Below are 19,853 nucleotides of genomic sequence, written 5' to 3' on the forward strand. Positions count from 1 at the left end.
CCTTATCATATGCTTATATTTGGAAGGCTATTTTAGACTATTCTTCCTATGAGACACATTGTGACCCTATAAGCTGAGCATTATGGGTTACTTCTTACACTCAAACCACTCAGGCTGGGCAATAGAAGTTTCAGAAGGTCAATTTGAGAAAGTTAATATATATATATATATATATATATATATATATATATATATATATATATATATATATATATATATATATATATATATATATATATATATATATATATATATATTGTGTGTGTACACATTTACTTGTAATTAATTTTAATTGTAATACATTTAAATAAATAAACTAAACTCACAACTTAGATGGAAACAGGAGTTTTGTTGTCAAGCGCCATGGGATATGTTTGGAGTCCATGGGTTTTCCCCTTTCATGTCTAATGTGACCTTCGCACCTGGTAACTGATCTACTCTGCCAGTTGCCATTTTGGTTCTGTGACTCAGTGGCTACATTGAGAGACATTTAATTTTAGGCATTGCAACATTCCTGAAAGGAGTGATGTGAGAGGAACAAGAGAGAGCTTGAGATGGGAGGGGGCTCATTATAGATAAAGATATACGGTCTATTCATGAACTCATGGGTGGTGATATGTGTTCTTCACAGGGGTGATGGGACAGAAACCGGTCAAGGAGCTAGGAAAAGAAGACGTCCTGACCAGTGCCGTTAGTGACTATGAGATCCTAAACCACAGTGAGGAGGAAGCACATTCCAACAACCCAGAAGAAACAGACCAGAATTTTGTTGACTTGGACACCTCCATACTAGAGCCCTGTCCTCAGGAACCAACAAGACCTGATGACAACAACACTGAGCCCTCTTTCGACCAGGGAGGAAAAAAGATCAGTCAGAGTTATGACACGGATGTTTCACAGAATGCCAGGAAACCAAATCCTCAACTGAGCCTGGCAGGAGGTCCATGTACCTCAGAATTCAAAACAGTCACAAGCGACGCAACCGCCACAGATATATCTACTGCTGTGGACCAGCAACAACCTGACAAAACAGAAGGAATGACTAACAAAACTCACCTCAAGGATACTCCAAACATGTTAGAAGGTTCTTGTCAGGGGGACTCAACAGATGATGCCATGACCGTTGGGAAGAATGAGACACAAACGCTGGTGGACAGACACAATGCGATGTTAGACACAGAGGCAATGACAAAGATGAGTGGTAATGTTGAAATAAAGAGGAAATTCTCTTTGGAATCAGAAAATGCTAATTTACTTGAAAGACAGCCATTCCAGGAGATTAGAGTTTCAAAGGGTAAAGATAAAGAGGAAGTTGAGACCCTAAGTAGTGCTAAAATTAGAAAAAGTTGTGAAAAAGTTTGCAAAGAAAGTGCTGGAACTGTTCAACACAAAGAAAGTCCTTATCCGGACCGATCTGAGTATTTGGACAAAGCTGATTCTTTATGTCCGGAGACTGTGACTACATGTCCACCAATCCGCCAATCACATTCAAGTCGCCCATGGCTCCGGAGTGCAAATAAGAAGGATAATTTACAGGAGGAAAAAAATATCAGTCTAGATATGTCAACATGTATTTTAAAAGAAATACCTTATGATGCCTCACAGACACATTTTGCAGCAACACCCAAAGAAAACTTCAGAAAAGACAAAAGAAACCCAACTTTCCATACACCATTTTGGGGAAAAGAAGAGACTGTAGATCCTGCATGGGGTGAAAATGAAGGTAAGGACAACATCTTGCATACTCCCTTCAATGAACTTTGTTTATTAAAGTCTAGAATGACAGATTTCAACTCTAACTCTGAGATTGTTACTGAACCCACAAATGCAGACACAGTTCTAGTTCCGTTAAGGATTGAAGAGGACTCTGAACAAAAGTCATTAAGCGCATTCCATTCAGATTTGAGCCAAAGCAATACTTTGTTTCACACTGAGAAGAAAAATGATGACAAAGGGGCATTCACTGTCATGGAAAAGCACTCAGCAGTCATGTCATCTGAGAGTTTAACTGAATCCAGTGCTAAAAAAGTCCTTGTTAGCAATGCGCCTCACCCAGCCAAAAAGGGAGTGTGGGGAGCAGATGCACTATGTGTGAAAAGAGACAGTAAATCTGATTATCAAAAAGCTGTTCAGTCGAAATCCATAAAAAACAAGAAAGATGGTCACCGTAATGGAAGGCACAATACATCACCATTATTTGAATTATCAGGAGAAAAAGGTAAAATTCAAGAAGTACATCTGAGAAAAAGAGTCTGTGATCCAAAGATCTACAGGCTGGATGGTTCAGAAATAGAGGTCAAATAGAATATTTCCAGCGGTAAATGTTTAGATACAGTTTTTGTTGACCATTTAAACTCTTTTTCTCACTCAGATTTTGATGGCGGTGACGCCGCAAGAGTCACACAGATGGCTTCTTTGAAACGGGAAAAAGAGCCTCTCTATTTCACGGCTGTGATCACACCACCACTTCATATTCATACATTTCCTGATCAGGAGGCGAGGAAGTCATCTGACATCTCTCATATGTATGTTCCTCACACTGAAATACAGAGCATGATCCCTGACGTCTTACCCACAGACGCTCAGACAGAAAAAAAGGCCAAAATCAAAGGACCACCACCACCTGTTCCAAGGAAACCAAAGAATCCCTTTAAAAAAGCTGTTGGCCGCAAGGAATCTGCTTCTCATTCAATAGACGAGCCGAGCAAATATTTGGACCTGCTGCTGAAAAATATCAAAATGGGCAGAAGGCAGGAGGCACTGCAGTCCGCTGAGGATTTTAATGCACATGCATCATGTCTTGATATGTTGCCTTATTATATAGAGTCCCCATCCTACATGTGCATGTCCATAGAGCCTGAGGCTGCTGATATTCCAAGATATTATTTAGCCCCACATGATGAAATTGTTGCACCTGACTGCGATAACTTGATAGAAACTGTCGATGATAGAGAACTAAACAAAATGGATATGTCTCAGCTGAGACCTTTATTGAAAAAAAGAGCAAAAATAAAGGGCCCACCACCACCTGTGCCAAAGAAGCCTCAAAATCCATTTGCTAAAACAGACACGGAAAAGATACAAACAAGCAAAGACTCAGTTTTGGAAAATGTGGAACATCCTTTGAAATATGGTAGACGTGACTCTGACTCTGAATACATGATGGACATTGAGGATGAAGAAGAGTCTAAACTCACTGCAGTCCCAACCAGATATCCTTACGCCGCCTGTAGAATTCCAAGCAGTAATTCTTCTGCCTCAGAAGAAAACGAAGTGTCCAGATACAGACCTGTCTCTGAACTCATCAGAGACAGCAACAAAATCCAGGAGAAAGTGATACATCACAGCAGGGCAAACATAATGGAAGCCAGGCCAGATGTGGCTATGGGAAGCCAGACTCAAAAAGTATTGCAAATGAAGACAGCCTTTCATGTACAAACATCTCCACATAAAATGGAAAGAAGATCCTCACCAAAGAAAGGTAAGTCAGGTTTTCAAGCTGACTGCATTTCCAGTTTTTATACAGCTAACAGGGTTATAAAGAGTCTTAATCAAATTTCAGTGAGTATCAGTTTTAGGTAAGACATATGCACAGTTATCCAAAATGTCTGTCAGGTGAGAATGCTTTATTATAGCATGTATTATTATATATAAACACAACAGTAGATGAACATACAAATAATACCATTTATCACAGTACCTGAACATTACTGTATCATCACAGTTACACTAATTATGATCTAACATAAGACTAACAACAATCCATTAAATGCACTTCTACAAGAGGGTGAGACCATAAGCATGATTCTTTGCAACAACATAACCAGCCAATAAGAAAACTATACACAATTACACTGACATTGTTTAGAATGTTCTTTTCAGTTTATAAATTAATATTATTAATATGTTTTTATCATAATTATCAATGGCTCTTTGAATAGCTGGTGACCATCCATCTTCCTCTTGATCACATTCCAGAGGTTTTCAATGGGGTTCAGGTCTGGAGATTGGGCTGGCCATGACAGGGACTTGGATCTAGTGGTCCTCCATCCACACCTTGATTGGCCTGGCTGTGTGTATTGGAGCATTGTCCTGTAAAAAAAAAAAACAATCCTTCAAGTTGGGGACATTGTCAGAGCAGAAGGAAGCATGTTTTCTTCCAGGATAACCTTGTATGTGGCTTGAGTCACAAGTCCTTCACAAAAACAGATCTGCCTGATTCTGATCTTCTCTGATAAGTCCAGTTTTCAGCTGGTCCTCTAATGGTTAGGCCGATAATTGGAGAGCCCAGGACAGGCCTACAACCCACAGTCTCTCACACCCACTGTGTAATTTGGTGGAGAACTGGTGATGATCTGGTGGTTCTTCAGTAAGGCTAGAATTGGGGAGATACGTCTTTCCGAAGGATGCATAACTCAAGCCACGTACAAGAATATCCTGAAAGAAAAATGGCTTTGTTCTGCTCTGACAATGTTCTACAATGCTCCAATCCACACAGCCAGGCCAGTCAAGGTGTGGAATGGATGAAGGACCACCAGATCAAGACCATGTCATGGCCAGCCCAATCTCCAGACCTGAACCCCATTGAAAACTTTGGGATGTGATCAAGAGGAAGATGGATGGTCACGCCAAGACGCATGAATACTTTGATTGGAAATCAGGCTTATTCCAGCAAATACTCTTCCTAAGTTAAAACATTAGTATTGTGTTGTTTAAAAATGAATATAAACTTATTCGAGGTCTGAAAACATGGCATCTTTTTTGTTATTTTGACCAGTTGTCATTTTCTGCAAATAAATGCTCTAAATGACTATATTTATATGTGAAATTTTGAATAGATGTTGTCAGTAGTTTGTAGAATAATCAGAAATGTTCATTTTATTCAAACAGATGGGTGTGTAATAAATCTAGAGAAACTGATAATTTTGCAGTGGTCTCTTAATCTTAAACTATAGGATATATTTGGTCTTTGATATCACAAAGTTTGAAAAGCTCTACACCACACTGAAACAGAAAAATAAGATTCCATATTAGATTTTAGGACACACTGCACTTTGTAACATAATCCAACATGAGCATGACTTCATCCTTTTTCACTCTTAACATAATTACCATTCCTGTAACATTATTAGCTCCGTTTAAGGCGAAGCACAACGTGTTTAAATACACAAGATGGAAAAGCTTGGAATCAATGTAGTGTTTGCAAAGGAAAGATGCTCAAATGTTTTTCCACGCATAAGATGTCTTACCATTTAAACCGCAGTGACCTGTCGGCCAGTACGTTACAATGTGTACACCTCTCATTCACACACATAGAATTGATGTCCATGTAGGAGGACATGAGGAGGAGGGGAGGGGAGAGGAGAACAAGGGCGTTTTCTCCCGTTCATTCAGAATAAAGGAGAGGAGGGAAGCTATTGTGGCTAGCCGCAATTCACTGAGACAGTCACCAGCACAAACTGAATCTGAGAGAAATTAAATTAATGCTTTGAATTTGACGCTCTGAGAGACCTAGTACTGATAAAGGTAAGCGTTTTGCGTTTGGTCATATTAATGCAAGGCAGGTCAGTTTTGCACTAGCCTCTACTGGAATGCTAGCTCGATTTTAGCAAGCATCACTGATTTAAAACAAGCTCTGGAAACAGCTCCTACCTAACCGAAAAAAAACTTGCGCTCGTGCATGTGCATTTGCTGCATTTAGCGTCATTTTCTGACATTTGAGACTACATCCAGCATTTGATGATCATGCATATGGCGAGATAAGCAGAAATAGTGAGATATTAATTGAAAGTTGACCATCATGACCTGTGCCGGGTTGATAGCACGCCTCCACTCCAAAGCGGCACGTCGCATTTCGCCAGCGCATGCAAAATAAAACATGCTCGGCTCAAAACAAGCTGCATTACTGATGCTTTTCCGGCTTTTTTCATTCATTTGTTCGGTTAGCGATTAGCTCTCATTTTCTCACACCAGCAGAAGCCTGCCCATCTATCGATTATGTCATGTTTTATTTTTATTTTTCATTCTCACTCTTGCACTATAGGCGATTATCTTCTTTCTCTCATCCATAGATAGGTTTTATCTCTCACTCTTTATCTTAATTTATGATTTAGTAGACATTTAATGTGAGGTTTTTTTTTCGCCGGTATGCTCGTCAGCAGCATCATCATCATCATCACCATCATCATCAATAACGCAGCTCGGCCATTAGAAAGCAAACACACTCACACCGCCATACATCTGACCTATTTCCAAAAACACATCCATGGCTTTATTGTGATGACCGCATTTTATTCTCTCAAACACTGTTTGGAATCGTCTTAATTTATTTACATTGTTATTAATGGTAGTTGCTATTATTTAGGAAGGCACCGTCACCAATCAGGCTCATCTCAGCAAGTGCTTCAGATAATGCACATAATGCATTAATAAAAACGACTCATATAACCAGTGATTGTTAATGTTTAATTATGAATATCAATAAGTAGGCCTATATCTTGTACCCTTTATAACACTGGCCAGGAATAAGCACTCTGTGTCTCAAAATCTGCCTAACTAGACTGACATTTTGGGAATTGATGTGTGCATAAGTTTTTAGCATCTTTGGTGTGAGTAGCATCATAAGAAATGTCTGTTTTGGCAGCTCATTGGGATTTTATTAGGTTTCATTAGATTATGTTGAGTTGCATCTTTTATCCTGGATGATAAATAAACTATTTTATCTATCTATTTTATTTACAAATTTATATCTGTTCAAGAAATATTTTTTTTTTACTTTTATAGTTTACATTTGAGGCATTCAGACACTATAAAACAATTTTGTCAAGTAAGCTAAAATATGTGCTTCATCTGAGTACATGTAAATTAAATGAAGGAAAAATGTTTTGTTTGTTTGAGAAGAAATAGATGAAATAGATCATTATGTAACAACTCATCATATCCAATCAAATTAAATTAAGTCCAATTTAATTAAATATAGGATATATATATACACACAGTGGGGAGAACAAGTATTTGATACACTGCCGATTTTGCAGGTTTTCCCACTTACAAAGCATGTAGAAGTCTGTAATTTTTATCATAGGTACTCTACAACTGTGAGTGACGGAATCTAAAACAAAAATCCAGAAAATCACATTGTATGATTTGTAAGTAATTAATTAGCATTTTATTGCATGACATAAGTATTTGATACATCAGAAAAGTAGAACTTAATATTTGGTACAGAAACCTTTGTTTGCAATTACAGAGATCATACGTTTCCTGTAGTTCTTTTGGCCCACTCCTCCATACAGACCTTTTCCAGATCCTTCAGGTTTCTGGGCTGTCGCTGGGCAATACGGACTTTCAGCTCCCTCCAAAGATTTTCTATTGGGCTCAGGTCTGGAGATAGCCTGGAAATCCAGACCTAAATCTAAAAGATTAATGGTCTGGCGTCAACTAATGAAAATTGCCCAGCTCAAGGGACGGCACCAAGCATGCATTTGAAAATCTCACTGCACGCAATTGGATAACATTACGACCAATCACAACAATAAACCCCATACGCTTAGTTACCAGCGGAGCTAACTGGTAGATTATACTCTTACCGTATCCGGTCGGCAAAACAGCAAAAACGTCCTTCTTGCAAAGGAACGATTCGAGCGGCGTCTTCTGTTCCTGTTTCAGATAAAAAGCCAAGTCTAACTCGTTCATTGTAGCGGCGAAAGCCGTTTCAAACATCTGGTATTCATCCATAGCCATCTTGCAATGTTTACTAATGACTTTGAAGTCACAGCACTGTCGTCATCTGTTTAGCTCGCCTCTGGCCCGCCTATATCTGATAACCCGATGTGATTGGTGCAGCTCAGATCGAGGGGCATATTTAATGAGCATCATTACTCGACACCAGAGTAACTCGCTGATCAAATTCAACCTGTGCTCTTGCGAGAACTCTGGATTACCAGGGTAGTCTGGAGACTGGCTAGGCCACTCCAGGACCTTGAGATGCTTCTTACGGAGCCACTCCTTAGTTGCCCTGGCTGTGTGTTTCGGGTCGTTGTCATGCTGGAAGACCCAGCCACGACCCATCTTCAATGCTCTTACTGAGGGAAGGAGGTTGTTGGCCAAGATCTCGCGATACATGGCCTCATCCATCCTCAATACGGTGCAGTCGTCCTGTCCCCTTTGCAGAAAAGCATTCCCAAAGAATGATGTTTCCACCTCCATGCTTCATGTACTCATCCTTCTTCTTCCTCCAAACACGGCGAGTGGAGTTTAGACAAAAAAGCTCTATTTTTGTCTCATCAGACCACATGACCTTCTCCCATTCCTCCTCTGGATCATCCAGATGGTCATTGGCAAACTTCAGACGGGCCTGGACATGCGCTGGCTTGAGCAGGGGGACATTGCGTGCGCTGCAGGATTTTAATCCATGACGGCGTAGTGTGTTACTAATGGTTTTCTTTGAGACTGTGGTCCCAGCTCTCTTCAGGTCATTGACCAGGTCCTGCCATGTAGTTCTGGGCTGATCCCCTCACCTTCCTCATGATCATTGATGCCCCACGAGGTGAGATCTTGCATGGTGCCCCAGACCGAGGGAGATTAACCGTCATCTTGAACTTCTTCCATTTTCTAATAATTACGCCAACAGTTGTTGCCTTCTCACCAAGCTGCTTGCCTATTGTCCTGTAGCCCATCCCAGCCTTGTGCAGGTCTACAATTTTATCCCTGATGTCCTTACACAGCTCTCTGGTCTTGGCCATTGTGGAGAGGTTGGAGTCTGTTTGATTGAGTGTGTGGACAGGTGTCTTTTATACAGGTAATGAGTTCAAACAGGTGCAGTTAATACAGGTAATGAGTGGAGAACAGGAGGGCTTCTTAAAGAAAAACTAACAGGTCTGTGAGAGCCGGAATTCTTACTGGTTGGTAGGTGATCAAATACTTATTTCATGCAATAAAATGCAAATTAATTATTTAAAAATCATACAATGTGATTTTCTGGATTTTTGTTTTAGATTCCATGTCTCACAGTTGAAGTGTACCTATGATAAAAATTACAGACCTCTAAAGGCTTTGTAAGTAGGAAAACCTGCAAAATCGGCAGTGTATCAAATACTTGTTCTCCCCACTGTATATATACAGGTGCTGGTCATATAATTAGAATATCATCAAAAAGTTGATTTATTTCAGTAATTCCGTTAAAAAAGTGAAACTTGTATATTATATAGACTCATTACATGCAAAGTGAGATATCTCAAGCCTTTATTTGTTATAATCTTGATGATTTTGGCTTACAGCTTGTGAAAACCACAAAATCAAAATCTCAGAAAATTAGAATATTACATGAAATCACACAGTAATTACACAGTAATCCCATGGTCATTGAACCAGGTTTTGGTTATTTTGGCAGTGTGGGCAGGTGCAAATCCTGCTGGAAAATGAAGGAAGCATGAAGTGCTCTGAAAATGTCCTGGTAGACGGCTGCGTTGACTCTGGATTTAATAAAGCACAGTGGACCAAAGTCCTCTTTTCTGATGAGAGCAAATTTTGCAACTCATTTGGAAACCAAGGTCCCAGAGTCTGGAGGAAGAATGGAGAGGCACACAATCCAAGATGCCTGAAGTCCAGTGTGAAGTTTCCACAGTCTGTGTTGGTTTGGGGAGCCATGTCATCGGCTGGTGTTGGTCCACTGTGCTGTCCACTCAACGCAGCCGTCTACCAGGACATTTCCAGAGCACTTCATGCTTCCTTCAGCAGACAAGCTTTATGGAGATGCTTCCTTCATTTTCCAGCAGGATTTGCACCTGCCCACACTGCCAAAATAACCAAAACCTGGTTCAATGACCATGGTATCACTGTGTAATTACTGTGTGATTTCATGTAATATTCTAATTTTCTGAGATTTTGATTTTGTGGTTTTCACAAGCTGTAAGCCATAATCATCAAAATGATAACAAATAAAGGCTTGAAATATCTCACTTTGCATGTAATGAGTCTATATAATATACAAGTTTCACTTTTTGAATGGAATAACTGAAATAAATAAACTTTTTGATGATATTCTAATTATATGACCAGCACCTGTATATACAGTAGTCAACATTTGAAGTGACCTTTCATCGAAGTTATACATTAATTTTGAACAATACTCTTGTCTTAGGACACTTTTGATGAATTTTTTGATCCACTTCAAATGTTGACTACTGTATATATATATATATATATATATATATATATATATATATATTCAATAATTTAAACAAACTGTCATCAGAGCATGGCATTCTCATAACAAGTTTCTACACAGAGGCTCAATGAAATTCACACACACAAAACTGCATTTTCTCTTTGCCTATTATGGAGAATTGCTTATACAGAGTGAAATGGAAAACCGTTTCCCAGTGCTCTCTAGCTGACTGCTCATCTTACTCAAATATGATACACTGTCAGTATTAAGTCTGAAAACAACATTGAACATTTATCTGTCATTATGACTTTGTTATACTGCAAAATATAAACTGTCAGGTTTGTCAGGTAATAGTAACGATAATACATATTTAATTACTACAAGTATTATTTTAAATCTAAAAAATCATTATGAAAAGTAAGAACAAAACATTTCTCGTCTTATATTTTCAGAAATGATCAGACGAGTGGTACGACAGAGTAAATTCCGTCATGTGTTTGGTCAGGCGGTGAAGAATGACCAGTGCTATGATGACATTAGGGTTTCGCGGGTTACCTGGGACAGTGCCTTCTGTGCGGTAAACCCCAAATTTGTTGCTATTATTGTGGAGGCTAGTGGGGGTGGAGCTTTCCTTGTTCTGCCTCTGCAAAAGGTAAGCCATAACCGCATATGAATTAAATGTCCACTCATCATTTTTCCAATCTTAGTTGTTCAGAATTATGCAAGATGAGACATAAATGAATGCTCTCTGCCCGCTTCATGTTTTGCAGACGGGTCGTATTGACAAGGCCTACCCCACTGTTTGTGGTCACACGGGCCCTGTGCTGGACATTGACTGGTGCCCGAACAATGATCACGTCATTGCCAGCGGCTCTGAAGATTGTACAGTAATGGTACGCCCAGCTCCTTCGCTACATCCTCTCATAGAAACCATGCTCAGATCCAAAAAGTGTAAAAAAAGAGTAATTAGTATTATTCAAATATTCCCATTTTTGTTACATAGGTGTGGCAAATCCCTGAGAACGGCCTCACCTCAGCTCTTTCTGAGCCAGCCGTGGTGTTGGAGGGTCACTCCAAAAGGGTGGGCATTGTGACGTGGCATCCAACAGCTCGTAATGTTCTGCTAAGTGCGGGTAAGAGATTTTAAAAGCAAGCGCGCTACATAAAAACCTTTGCATTAATCATCTTGAGGATCAAAAACCTGTGACTGAATGATAAAAAAAAACATTCTTGTCTTCTCTCCTCCGTCAGGATGCGATAATCTCATCATCGTTTGGAACGTGGGCACAGGAGAAGCTCTGATCAACCTGGAGGACATGCATCCTGACGTGATCTTCAGCGTCTGCTGGAGTCGCAACGGCAGCCTCATTTGCACCGCATGCAAGGATAAGAAAGTGCGCGTTATCGATCCACGCAAGGGGAAGATCACTGCGGTAAGTGAAAACATCTCAAAAGGACTCTTTTTTTTCACAGTTCTGAGTGTCTCACTGGCATTGATGATCACAGGAGAAGGATAAGGCCCATGAGGGGGCCCGGCCCATGAGGGCCATCTTTCTGGCTGATGGAAACATCTTCACCACCGGCTTCAGTCGTATGAGTGAGCGGCAACTGGCCTTATGGAATCCAGTAAGCCAAACAAATGGATTTTCTCTCTGTTTTTGAAAAAGCTAGATTTGTTTATGCACTATAATGAAATATTTTGATATGATCTTTAAGAAAAACATGGAAGAGCCGATATCAGTGCACGAAATGGACACCAGCAATGGAGTGTTGCTTCCCTTCTATGACCCTGACACTAATGTGGTCTACCTGTGTGGAAAGGTGAGCAAGTTTTTATGTGACCCAAGAAGCGCAAGTTCAGCCATATTGTATTAATTCTCCAACATATTGATTGAAATGAATTATACACATATTAGCACAGTTTTTCCTCAACCTATTTGACACCAAGACCCTTCTTTGTCCGAGACAATAGTCACAGTCCCTCCTATTTGAGCTGATATGTACCTCTGACAATTCTGTTATATGTAATACCATTATGTCAGTTTAATGTTAGACATCTTTATGTTTTGTGTTTTTTTATTTTAATTATGATTATGTTAACTAAATTTAAATCATTTGGGGCCTCTCTAAAAGTTTTGAAAAAATTGTGAAAAGGACATTGTGGAGAAATTTGCAAAACTGTAAGCTTGTTTTCTGGTCCAGGGTGACAGCAGTATCCGTTACTTCGAGATCACAGACGAGGCACCGTATGTGCACTACCTCAACACGTTTTCCAGCAAGGAGCCCCAGAGAGGCATGGGATACATGCCTAAAAGAGGCCTAGACGTCAACAAGTGTGAGATAGCCAGGTATGCGATGTTTGCACTGGACAGGTATTTCTTTTAAGTGTTTAAAAAAAACCTTTGTTGTTCGAAGCGCTGATGGCCACATCAGAACCTGGATATTGTAGAGAAACTAAACTGACTTGAAGCCATCAGCATTGTTGTGATTATGGTTCTCAGTGGTGTGACTTGACTGATGCTTTACTCCTGCTGCTAGTTTGATTTTTTTCTTCTCCAGTAGGGGGAGGCATTAGCCTGTCATTAACTATAAAATCTAATGGGATGGCAGTGTGGCACTGATCATGCTGTGGCTCATAAAGGTCATTGAAATGTTATTTGACAACTAATTATCACTGTATGGATCATTAGTTTTAGTATCTACTCCTTTATCAAGGTATATGTTCTGTGTTTATTATTATTTTACTTAATTATTACCTTTTATATATCTGGCATGAACTATCTATCTATATATATATATATATATGTACTTTGAACAAAATTATAAACGCACCACTTCTGTTTTTGCCCCCATTTTTCATGAGCTGAACTCAAAGATCTAAGACTTTTTCTATGTACACAAAAGGCCTATTTCTCTCAAATATTGTTCACAAATCTGTCTAAATCTGTGTTAGTGAGCACTTCTCCTTTGCCGAGATAATCCATCCACCTCACAGGTGTGGCATATCAAGATGCTGATTAGACAGTATGATTATTGCACAGGTGTGCCTTAGGCTGGCCACAATAATAGGCCACTCTAAAATGTGCAGTTTTACTTCATTGGGGGAAAAAAAATTGTTGATTGTGGCCTGTGGAATGTTGGTCCACTCCTCTTCAATGGCTGTGCGAAGTTGCTGGATATTGGCAGGACCTGGAACACGCTGTCGTATACACCGATCCAGAGCATCCTAAACATGCTCAATGGGTGACATGTCCGGTGAGTATGCTGGTCATGCAAGAACTGGGATGTTTTCAGCTTCCAGGAATTGTGTACAGATCCTTGCAACATGGGGCCGTGCATTATCATGCTGGAACATGAGGTGATGGTTGTGGATGAATGGCACAACAATGGGCCTCAGGATCTCATCACGGGATCTCTGTGCATTCAAAATGGCATCAATAAAATGCACCTGGGTTCGTTGTCCATAACATACCCCTGCCCATACCATAATCCCACCACTCGATCCACAACGTTGACATCAGCAAACCGCTCACCCACACGACGCCATACACTGCCATCTGCCCTGTACAGTGAAAACCGGGATTCATCCGTGAAGAGAACACCTCTCCAAAGTGCCGGACGCCATCGAATGTGAGCATTTGCCCACTGAAGTCGGTTACGACGACAAACTGCAGTCAGGTCGAGACCCCGATGAGGACGACGAGCATGCAGATGAGCTTCCCTGAGAGGGTTTCTGACAGTTTGTGCAGACATTCTTTGGTTATGCAAACCGATTGTTGCAGCAGCTGTCCGGGTGGCGGGTCTCAGACGATCTTGGAGGTGAAGATGCTGGATGTGGAGGTCCTGGGCTGGTGTGGTTACACGTTGTCTTCGGTTGTGAGGCCAGTTGGATGTACTGACAAATTCTCTGAAACTCCTTTAGAGACGACTTATGGTAGAGAAATGAACATTCAGTTCGGGCAACAGCTCTGGTGGACATTCCTGCAGTCAGCATGAATGAATGTGTTTGGGATGCTCTGGATCGGCGTATACGACAGTGTGTTCCAGGTCCTGCCAATATCCAGCAACTTCGCACAGCCATTGAAGAGGAGTGGACCAACATCCCACATGCCACAAACAAAGACCTTTTTTTTTCAATACAGTAAAACTGCACATTTTAGAGTGTTCAGCTCATGAAAAATGGGGGCAGAAACAAAATTGTTGGGTTTATAATTTTGTTCAGTATATATATGTGTGTATGTATGTGTGTGTGTGTGTGTGTGTGTGTATATATATACACTGCTCAAAAAAATAAAGGGAACACTTTTTAATCAGAGAATAGCATCAAGTCAGTTAAACTCCTGGGATATTGATCTGGTCAGTTAAGTAACAGAGGGGGTTGGTAATCAGTTTCAGCTGCTTTAGTGTTAATGAAATTAACAGTAGGTGCACTAGATGGGCAACAGTGAGACAACCCCCAAAACAGGAATGGTTTTACAGGTGGAGGCCACTGACATGTTTTCCCTACTCATCTTTTTGGACTGTTTTTCACCAGTTTTGCATTTGGCTAGAGTCAGTGTCACTACTGGTAGCATGAGGCGATACCTGGACCCTACAGAGGTTGCGCAGGCAGTCCAGCTCCTTCAGGATGGCTCATCAATACGTGCCATTGCCAGAAGGTTTGCTGTGTCTCCCAGCACAGTCTCAAGAGCATGGAGGAGATTCCAGGAAGAAAGACAGCTACTCTAGGAGAGCTGGACAGGGCCGTAGAAGGTCCTTAACCCATCAGCAGGACCGGTATCTGCTCCTTTGGGCGAGGAGGAACATGATGAGCACTGCCAGAGCCCTACAAAATGACCTCCAGCAGGCCACTGGTGTGAATGTCTCTGACCAAACAATCAGAAACAGACTTCATGAGGGTGGCCTGAGGGCCCGACGTCCTCTAGTGGGCCCTGTGCTCACTGCCCAGCACCAGGGAGCTCGATTGGCATTTCCCGTTGAACACCAGAATTGGCAGGTCCGCCACTGGTGCCCTGTGGTTTTCACAAATGAGAGCAGGTTCACCCTGAGCACGTGACAGACAGGAAAGGGTCTGGAGAAGCCGTGGAGAATGTTATGCTGCCTGTAACATCGTTCAGCATGACCGGTTTGGTGGTGGGTCAGTGATGGTCTGAGGAGGCATATCCATGGAGGGACGCACAGACCTCTGCAGGCTAGACAATGGCACCCTGACTGCCATTAGGTATCGGGATGAAATCCTTGGATCCATTGTCAGACCCTATGCTGGTGCAGTGGGTCCTGGGTTCCTCCTGGTGCACAACAATGCCCGGCCTCATGTGGCGAGAGCATGCAGGCAGTTCCTGGAGGATGAAGGAATGATACCATTGAAGGGCCACCACGCTCACCTGACCTACATCCAATAGAACACCTCTGGGACATTGTGTTTCGGTCCATCTGACATCACCTGGTTGCACCTCAGACTGTCCAGGAGCTCAGTGATGCACTGGTCCAGATCTGGGAGGAAATACCCCAAGACACCATCCGTCGTCTCATTAGGAGCATGCCCCGACGTTGTCAGGCATGCATACAAGCACGTGGGGGCCATACAAACTACTGAGTACCATTTTGAGTTGCTGCAATGAAATTTCAGCAAAATTGACAAGCCTGCTGCATCATTTTTTCACTTAGATTTCCAGGGTGTCTTTGAATTCAATCCTCTGTAGGTTGATCATTTTCATTTCCATCAAACGATGTGGCATCCTTTCGTTCATAACACATACCCAGTCCATATTAGTATAGATATCCAGCATGATATTTTTCCCCATTGAGATCTGATGCGTTTTCAAAGTGTTCCTTTAATTTTTTTGAGCAGTGTATATATATAGTTTTTTTTATATGTAATTTATTCCTGTGATGGCAAAGCTGAATTTTCAGCATCAATACTCCAGTCTTCAGTCACATTATCCTTCAGAAATCATTATAATATGCTGATTTGCTTCTCAATAAACATTTCTTATTATCAATGTTGAAAACAGTCAATATTTTTGTGGAAAAATTTTTCTCAGTATTTTTTGATTACAAGAAAGTTCAAAAGAACAACATTTATTTGAAAAAGAAATCTTTTGTAACATAAATGAAGCAAAAAAGATTGCTGTGCTGTTAGCACCAATAATAACACAATGGCACCAATAACATCTCTGTTGTTTCTCACAGGTTTTATAAACTTCATGAGAGAAAGTGTGAGCCAATTATCATGACCGTCCCTAGAAAGGTACTTTTTACTGTATTATGTTTGCTGTTTATGTAATTATTCCCTATGATTTAGTTATTCCTCAATATAATGGCAAAGCTTAATAAAAAGTGTGATTTAATGGTCATTCATTGATGAAGAAAAGGGGAGGCACATGATTTCAGTTAACATTAAGGCAGCAAATGTTTTCAGAGAAAACAAACAGCTTGAATACATGATTCCAAAATACTCATTACGGTATTTCCTGTCTCTTCTGTTCTTGGCAGTCAGACCTCTTCCAGGACGACCTCTATCCGGACACAGCAGGTCCAGACCCGGCATTAGAGGCTGAGGAGTGGTTTGAAGGCAAGAATGGCGAACCAATCCTGATCTCGCTCAAACATGGTTATGTCCCGGGAAAGAACCGTGACCTCAAAGTAGTCAAGAAAAATCTGCTGGATAACAAGGCAACCAAGAAGGTGGAGGAGCCAGCAACTCCTCAGAAACCTGCCTCTCCTCAGATAACCAGAGTAAGGATGATGCTTCATTGGCTTGTTTGTATTTGTATTCCCCCTTAATAACTGGTGCTAAAACACTGTTTCTTTTATTCTGCCCCACAGAAGAATGAAGTAAAGTTAGAGGAGCTGTTGCGAGAAGTCAAGTCCCTTAGAGATCTGGTCACGCTGCAGGACAGGAGAATCGCCAAACTGGAAGAGCAGGTGGCTAAAGTGGCAATCTAAGACACTGGTGGTGGTCTGAGCCATAGCATCAGTATGGAGAGAAAGAGAGAGATTCAGGTGGGCAGGGGAGGTCAGTCACTGCCAAAATTTCTCAATTTGACTCGATCATTCCGCTTGGTGTTTCTCACATGGACAACTTCAAGCAACATTCCAAGATGGACTTTTACTTTTTGCCAAGTCTCCCCCAAGCATTCGCATAACAGAAGCAAAATTGTGGCAAAGATGTTTTACATTTTGTTAAAAATGTTCTTACTTTTTTAGTTATTGTAACATTGTTTCCATGAGTATTCTGATATTTACCAGTATGTTACAGAGTGTCGTTGTATATACAAATCAGTATTTCTCTTTCCTTTTTTGTTGTGCTGCCAAATTTGAGGTGATGGTCACCTCTCCTTTTATTTCTACTTTTATATGTTTTTCCCAGTTGTAGATAGTGGCTTATTGAAAAACATGAATTTACATGTCATACTATTCAAAGTGGGACATAAGCAGAAAAGGCAGTAATGTGTGATTGTAAAGGCCATTGGTACTTCAGAAACTAATCATTGGTGATGATAAGGATATGATTTAAGGCTGGCCCACATGGAAAGATTTTTTTAAATCGTATCAGATTTTCAAAATGTGAGAGACCACAAACATGACGATAAAAAAACTATTATAGATTTAACAGTTTTTTTCCAACAGATTCCATTCACAAAAACACGGAAAAAAAATGAAAAACCGACTGTGAACACGGGAAATCTCGCAAAATCTTTTGCAGTCAAACATGACTTTAGAGTAAACAAACATGGTGGACAAGTCGTTTTACCCATAAAACGCGCTTTGAACCAATCGGATTGCTTGGGTCCTAAGGTGGGACTCATCTCTATGGTGGGACTCATCTCTTCACCACACCGGCAGCTCGCTTTCTGATTTTGTATCGTTTCGTTCCATGTGACAATCTACAGAGTGCGTGCGTGTTTGTCTTCGGGATTCCCCCCACACAACAGGATTTCTGATCGTAAATATTGGATACATGTTGGATATTTACGATTTGAGATCAGTGCGGACCCGAGCAGATTCAATCACCCTTAACGCACCTGAGTCACACCACAGGAAAATCTGATAAGATAATCTGTTGAACCATCAAGATAATCAGGACTTTACCTAGGATTGTCGGAAGGGGAGAATTGGGCCCAAAATCGGCCCGTGTGTAGTGTGTGGGTGCTTCTAGTGAAATCTAAGAAATGCTCATAACCATTAAAATTCAACATTTAGGATTTTAAAATCGGTCCATATCTTGTCCCTTGTGATGATCATGATCACTGAAGTATTAAGCACATTGTAATCTCCTCCATTGCCTGGCTTTGAGATCATCATAATTGATTATAAAGCATCCAACAACAGGGTTTTTCAAAATATAACACAATCAGTATATCAGTATACAGTATATCCAGAAGCAATAACGTAACGTTGCAGAATGAATGTGAACTTAAACCTAAACTTGTTCAAAATGCATTAATCATGCATAGGCATCATAAATCAAAAACCTACCGCTGTAACTTTATAGTAATTATGAAATTACTGTTGCACCTCAGGAAATCAACCACTTTGAAGTCAGAAACATTGGATGCTCAACACTTGCCATTTGCATGACTTTTTTGTCCAAAGAAATAGTATCAACTTATTTTGAATAGGAAATGGCTATTTTTTTTTTTTTTTTTGCTATCATTATCTATGTTTGCCCTCACTTTTGAATTATTCTCATGTTTCAGAATATTGGGCTGACACATGCTCTGATACATGAACTTGGCTTTACGAGGCAGTGGCTACCTGCAAGCTCTTCTGATGTATATGTACTGTAAATGTATTGGTGCCTCTATGTGTGTTTCTGGTTTTAGACAGACCTCTTCAGTTGACCACTGCTGGAGGACATCATCCATGAATCTGAGCACTTATCTGTGTCCTAAACAGTCTTGTGCATGCATTCCAAACTTCACCTAAAATAAAAAAGGTTGACTCTACAATAAATCCTTTCATTAATAATTCTTCATGAAGTTTGTGGTCATTTTCTTGGTGTTTGTAGGACTGTTTACAATGATGTTAAACAAAAATCCTGGGTCACACTTTATTTTACAGTGTCCTTGTTACACGTTACATACTGTAGTAATAACTATAAATTATGCATAATTACATGCAACTAACCCTAAACCAAACCCCAGTCCTAACCCTGTAGTAAGTACATGTAGTTAATTATTATTACACTGTACTTAAATGCATAATTACTCTATAACACGGACACCTTAAAATAAAGTGCAACCAAATGTTATGCTTATGAAATGTTCTCATCTTGAAAACTTGATTCTGATCTATTGTAACATTCATTGATCAGATGTTTCCTAATATTTCTAATGATGACCTCAAAGGACTTCATTATTATTGTTGTGATATTGTTTCAATGTTCTTGTTGTTTTTAGGCTAATAGTTTTGTATTTACTTTATTAGTAGAAAATTTTAGATAATATACGCACAGGTAAAATTATTTAGATCAGTATTTCATCCCCACATTTGTATTTTTTTTTAATCATTATTGCAAAATAAACCTCTTTGGGGTAATTCAAGACCCCTACATTATCCCAAGATTCCTAGTAAAGGACATTATCTCTCACTTATTGTTACTGCATGTAAAGACTATTTTCTAAGTCTGTTCTCAGCGAAGTTTATTATTATGAAATAAAGAAAGAATGACATGAAAAAG

At 40.2% G+C, this 19,853-nt stretch overlaps 1 protein-coding gene across 3 annotated transcripts; it reads left to right on the plus strand.

Moving 5' to 3' along the window:
* Positions 1-411: 411 nt before the first annotated feature.
* Positions 412-19,146, plus strand: coro1cb (coronin, actin binding protein, 1Cb). 3 transcript variants are annotated; one of them, XM_079871749.1, is made up of 12 exons: positions 412-1,723; positions 2,372-3,481; positions 10,621-10,820; positions 10,939-11,061; positions 11,172-11,301; positions 11,420-11,601; positions 11,675-11,794; positions 11,885-11,989; positions 12,371-12,516; positions 16,361-16,418; positions 16,664-16,906; positions 16,997-19,146. In XM_079871749.1, the coding sequence occupies exons 1-12, from the start codon at positions 637-639 to the stop codon at positions 17,114-17,116; spliced, it is 3,624 nt and encodes a 1,207-aa protein (XP_079727875.1). In that variant the 5' UTR covers positions 412-636; the 3' UTR covers positions 17,117-19,146. The 3 variants fall into 3 exon arrangements, with proteins under 3 accessions (XP_079727875.1, XP_079727874.1, XP_079727876.1); XM_079871748.1 differs by having other exon boundaries at positions 497-2,218; XM_079871750.1 differs by lacking the exons at positions 412-1,723; positions 2,372-3,481 and adding an exon at positions 5,362-5,526.
* Positions 19,147-19,853: the final 707 nt, after the last annotated feature.

This window comes from Squalius cephalus (genome assembly GCF_949319135.1).
Source record: "Squalius cephalus genome assembly, chromosome: 5".
Lineage (NCBI taxonomy): Eukaryota > Metazoa > Chordata > Actinopteri > Cypriniformes > Leuciscidae > Squalius > Squalius cephalus.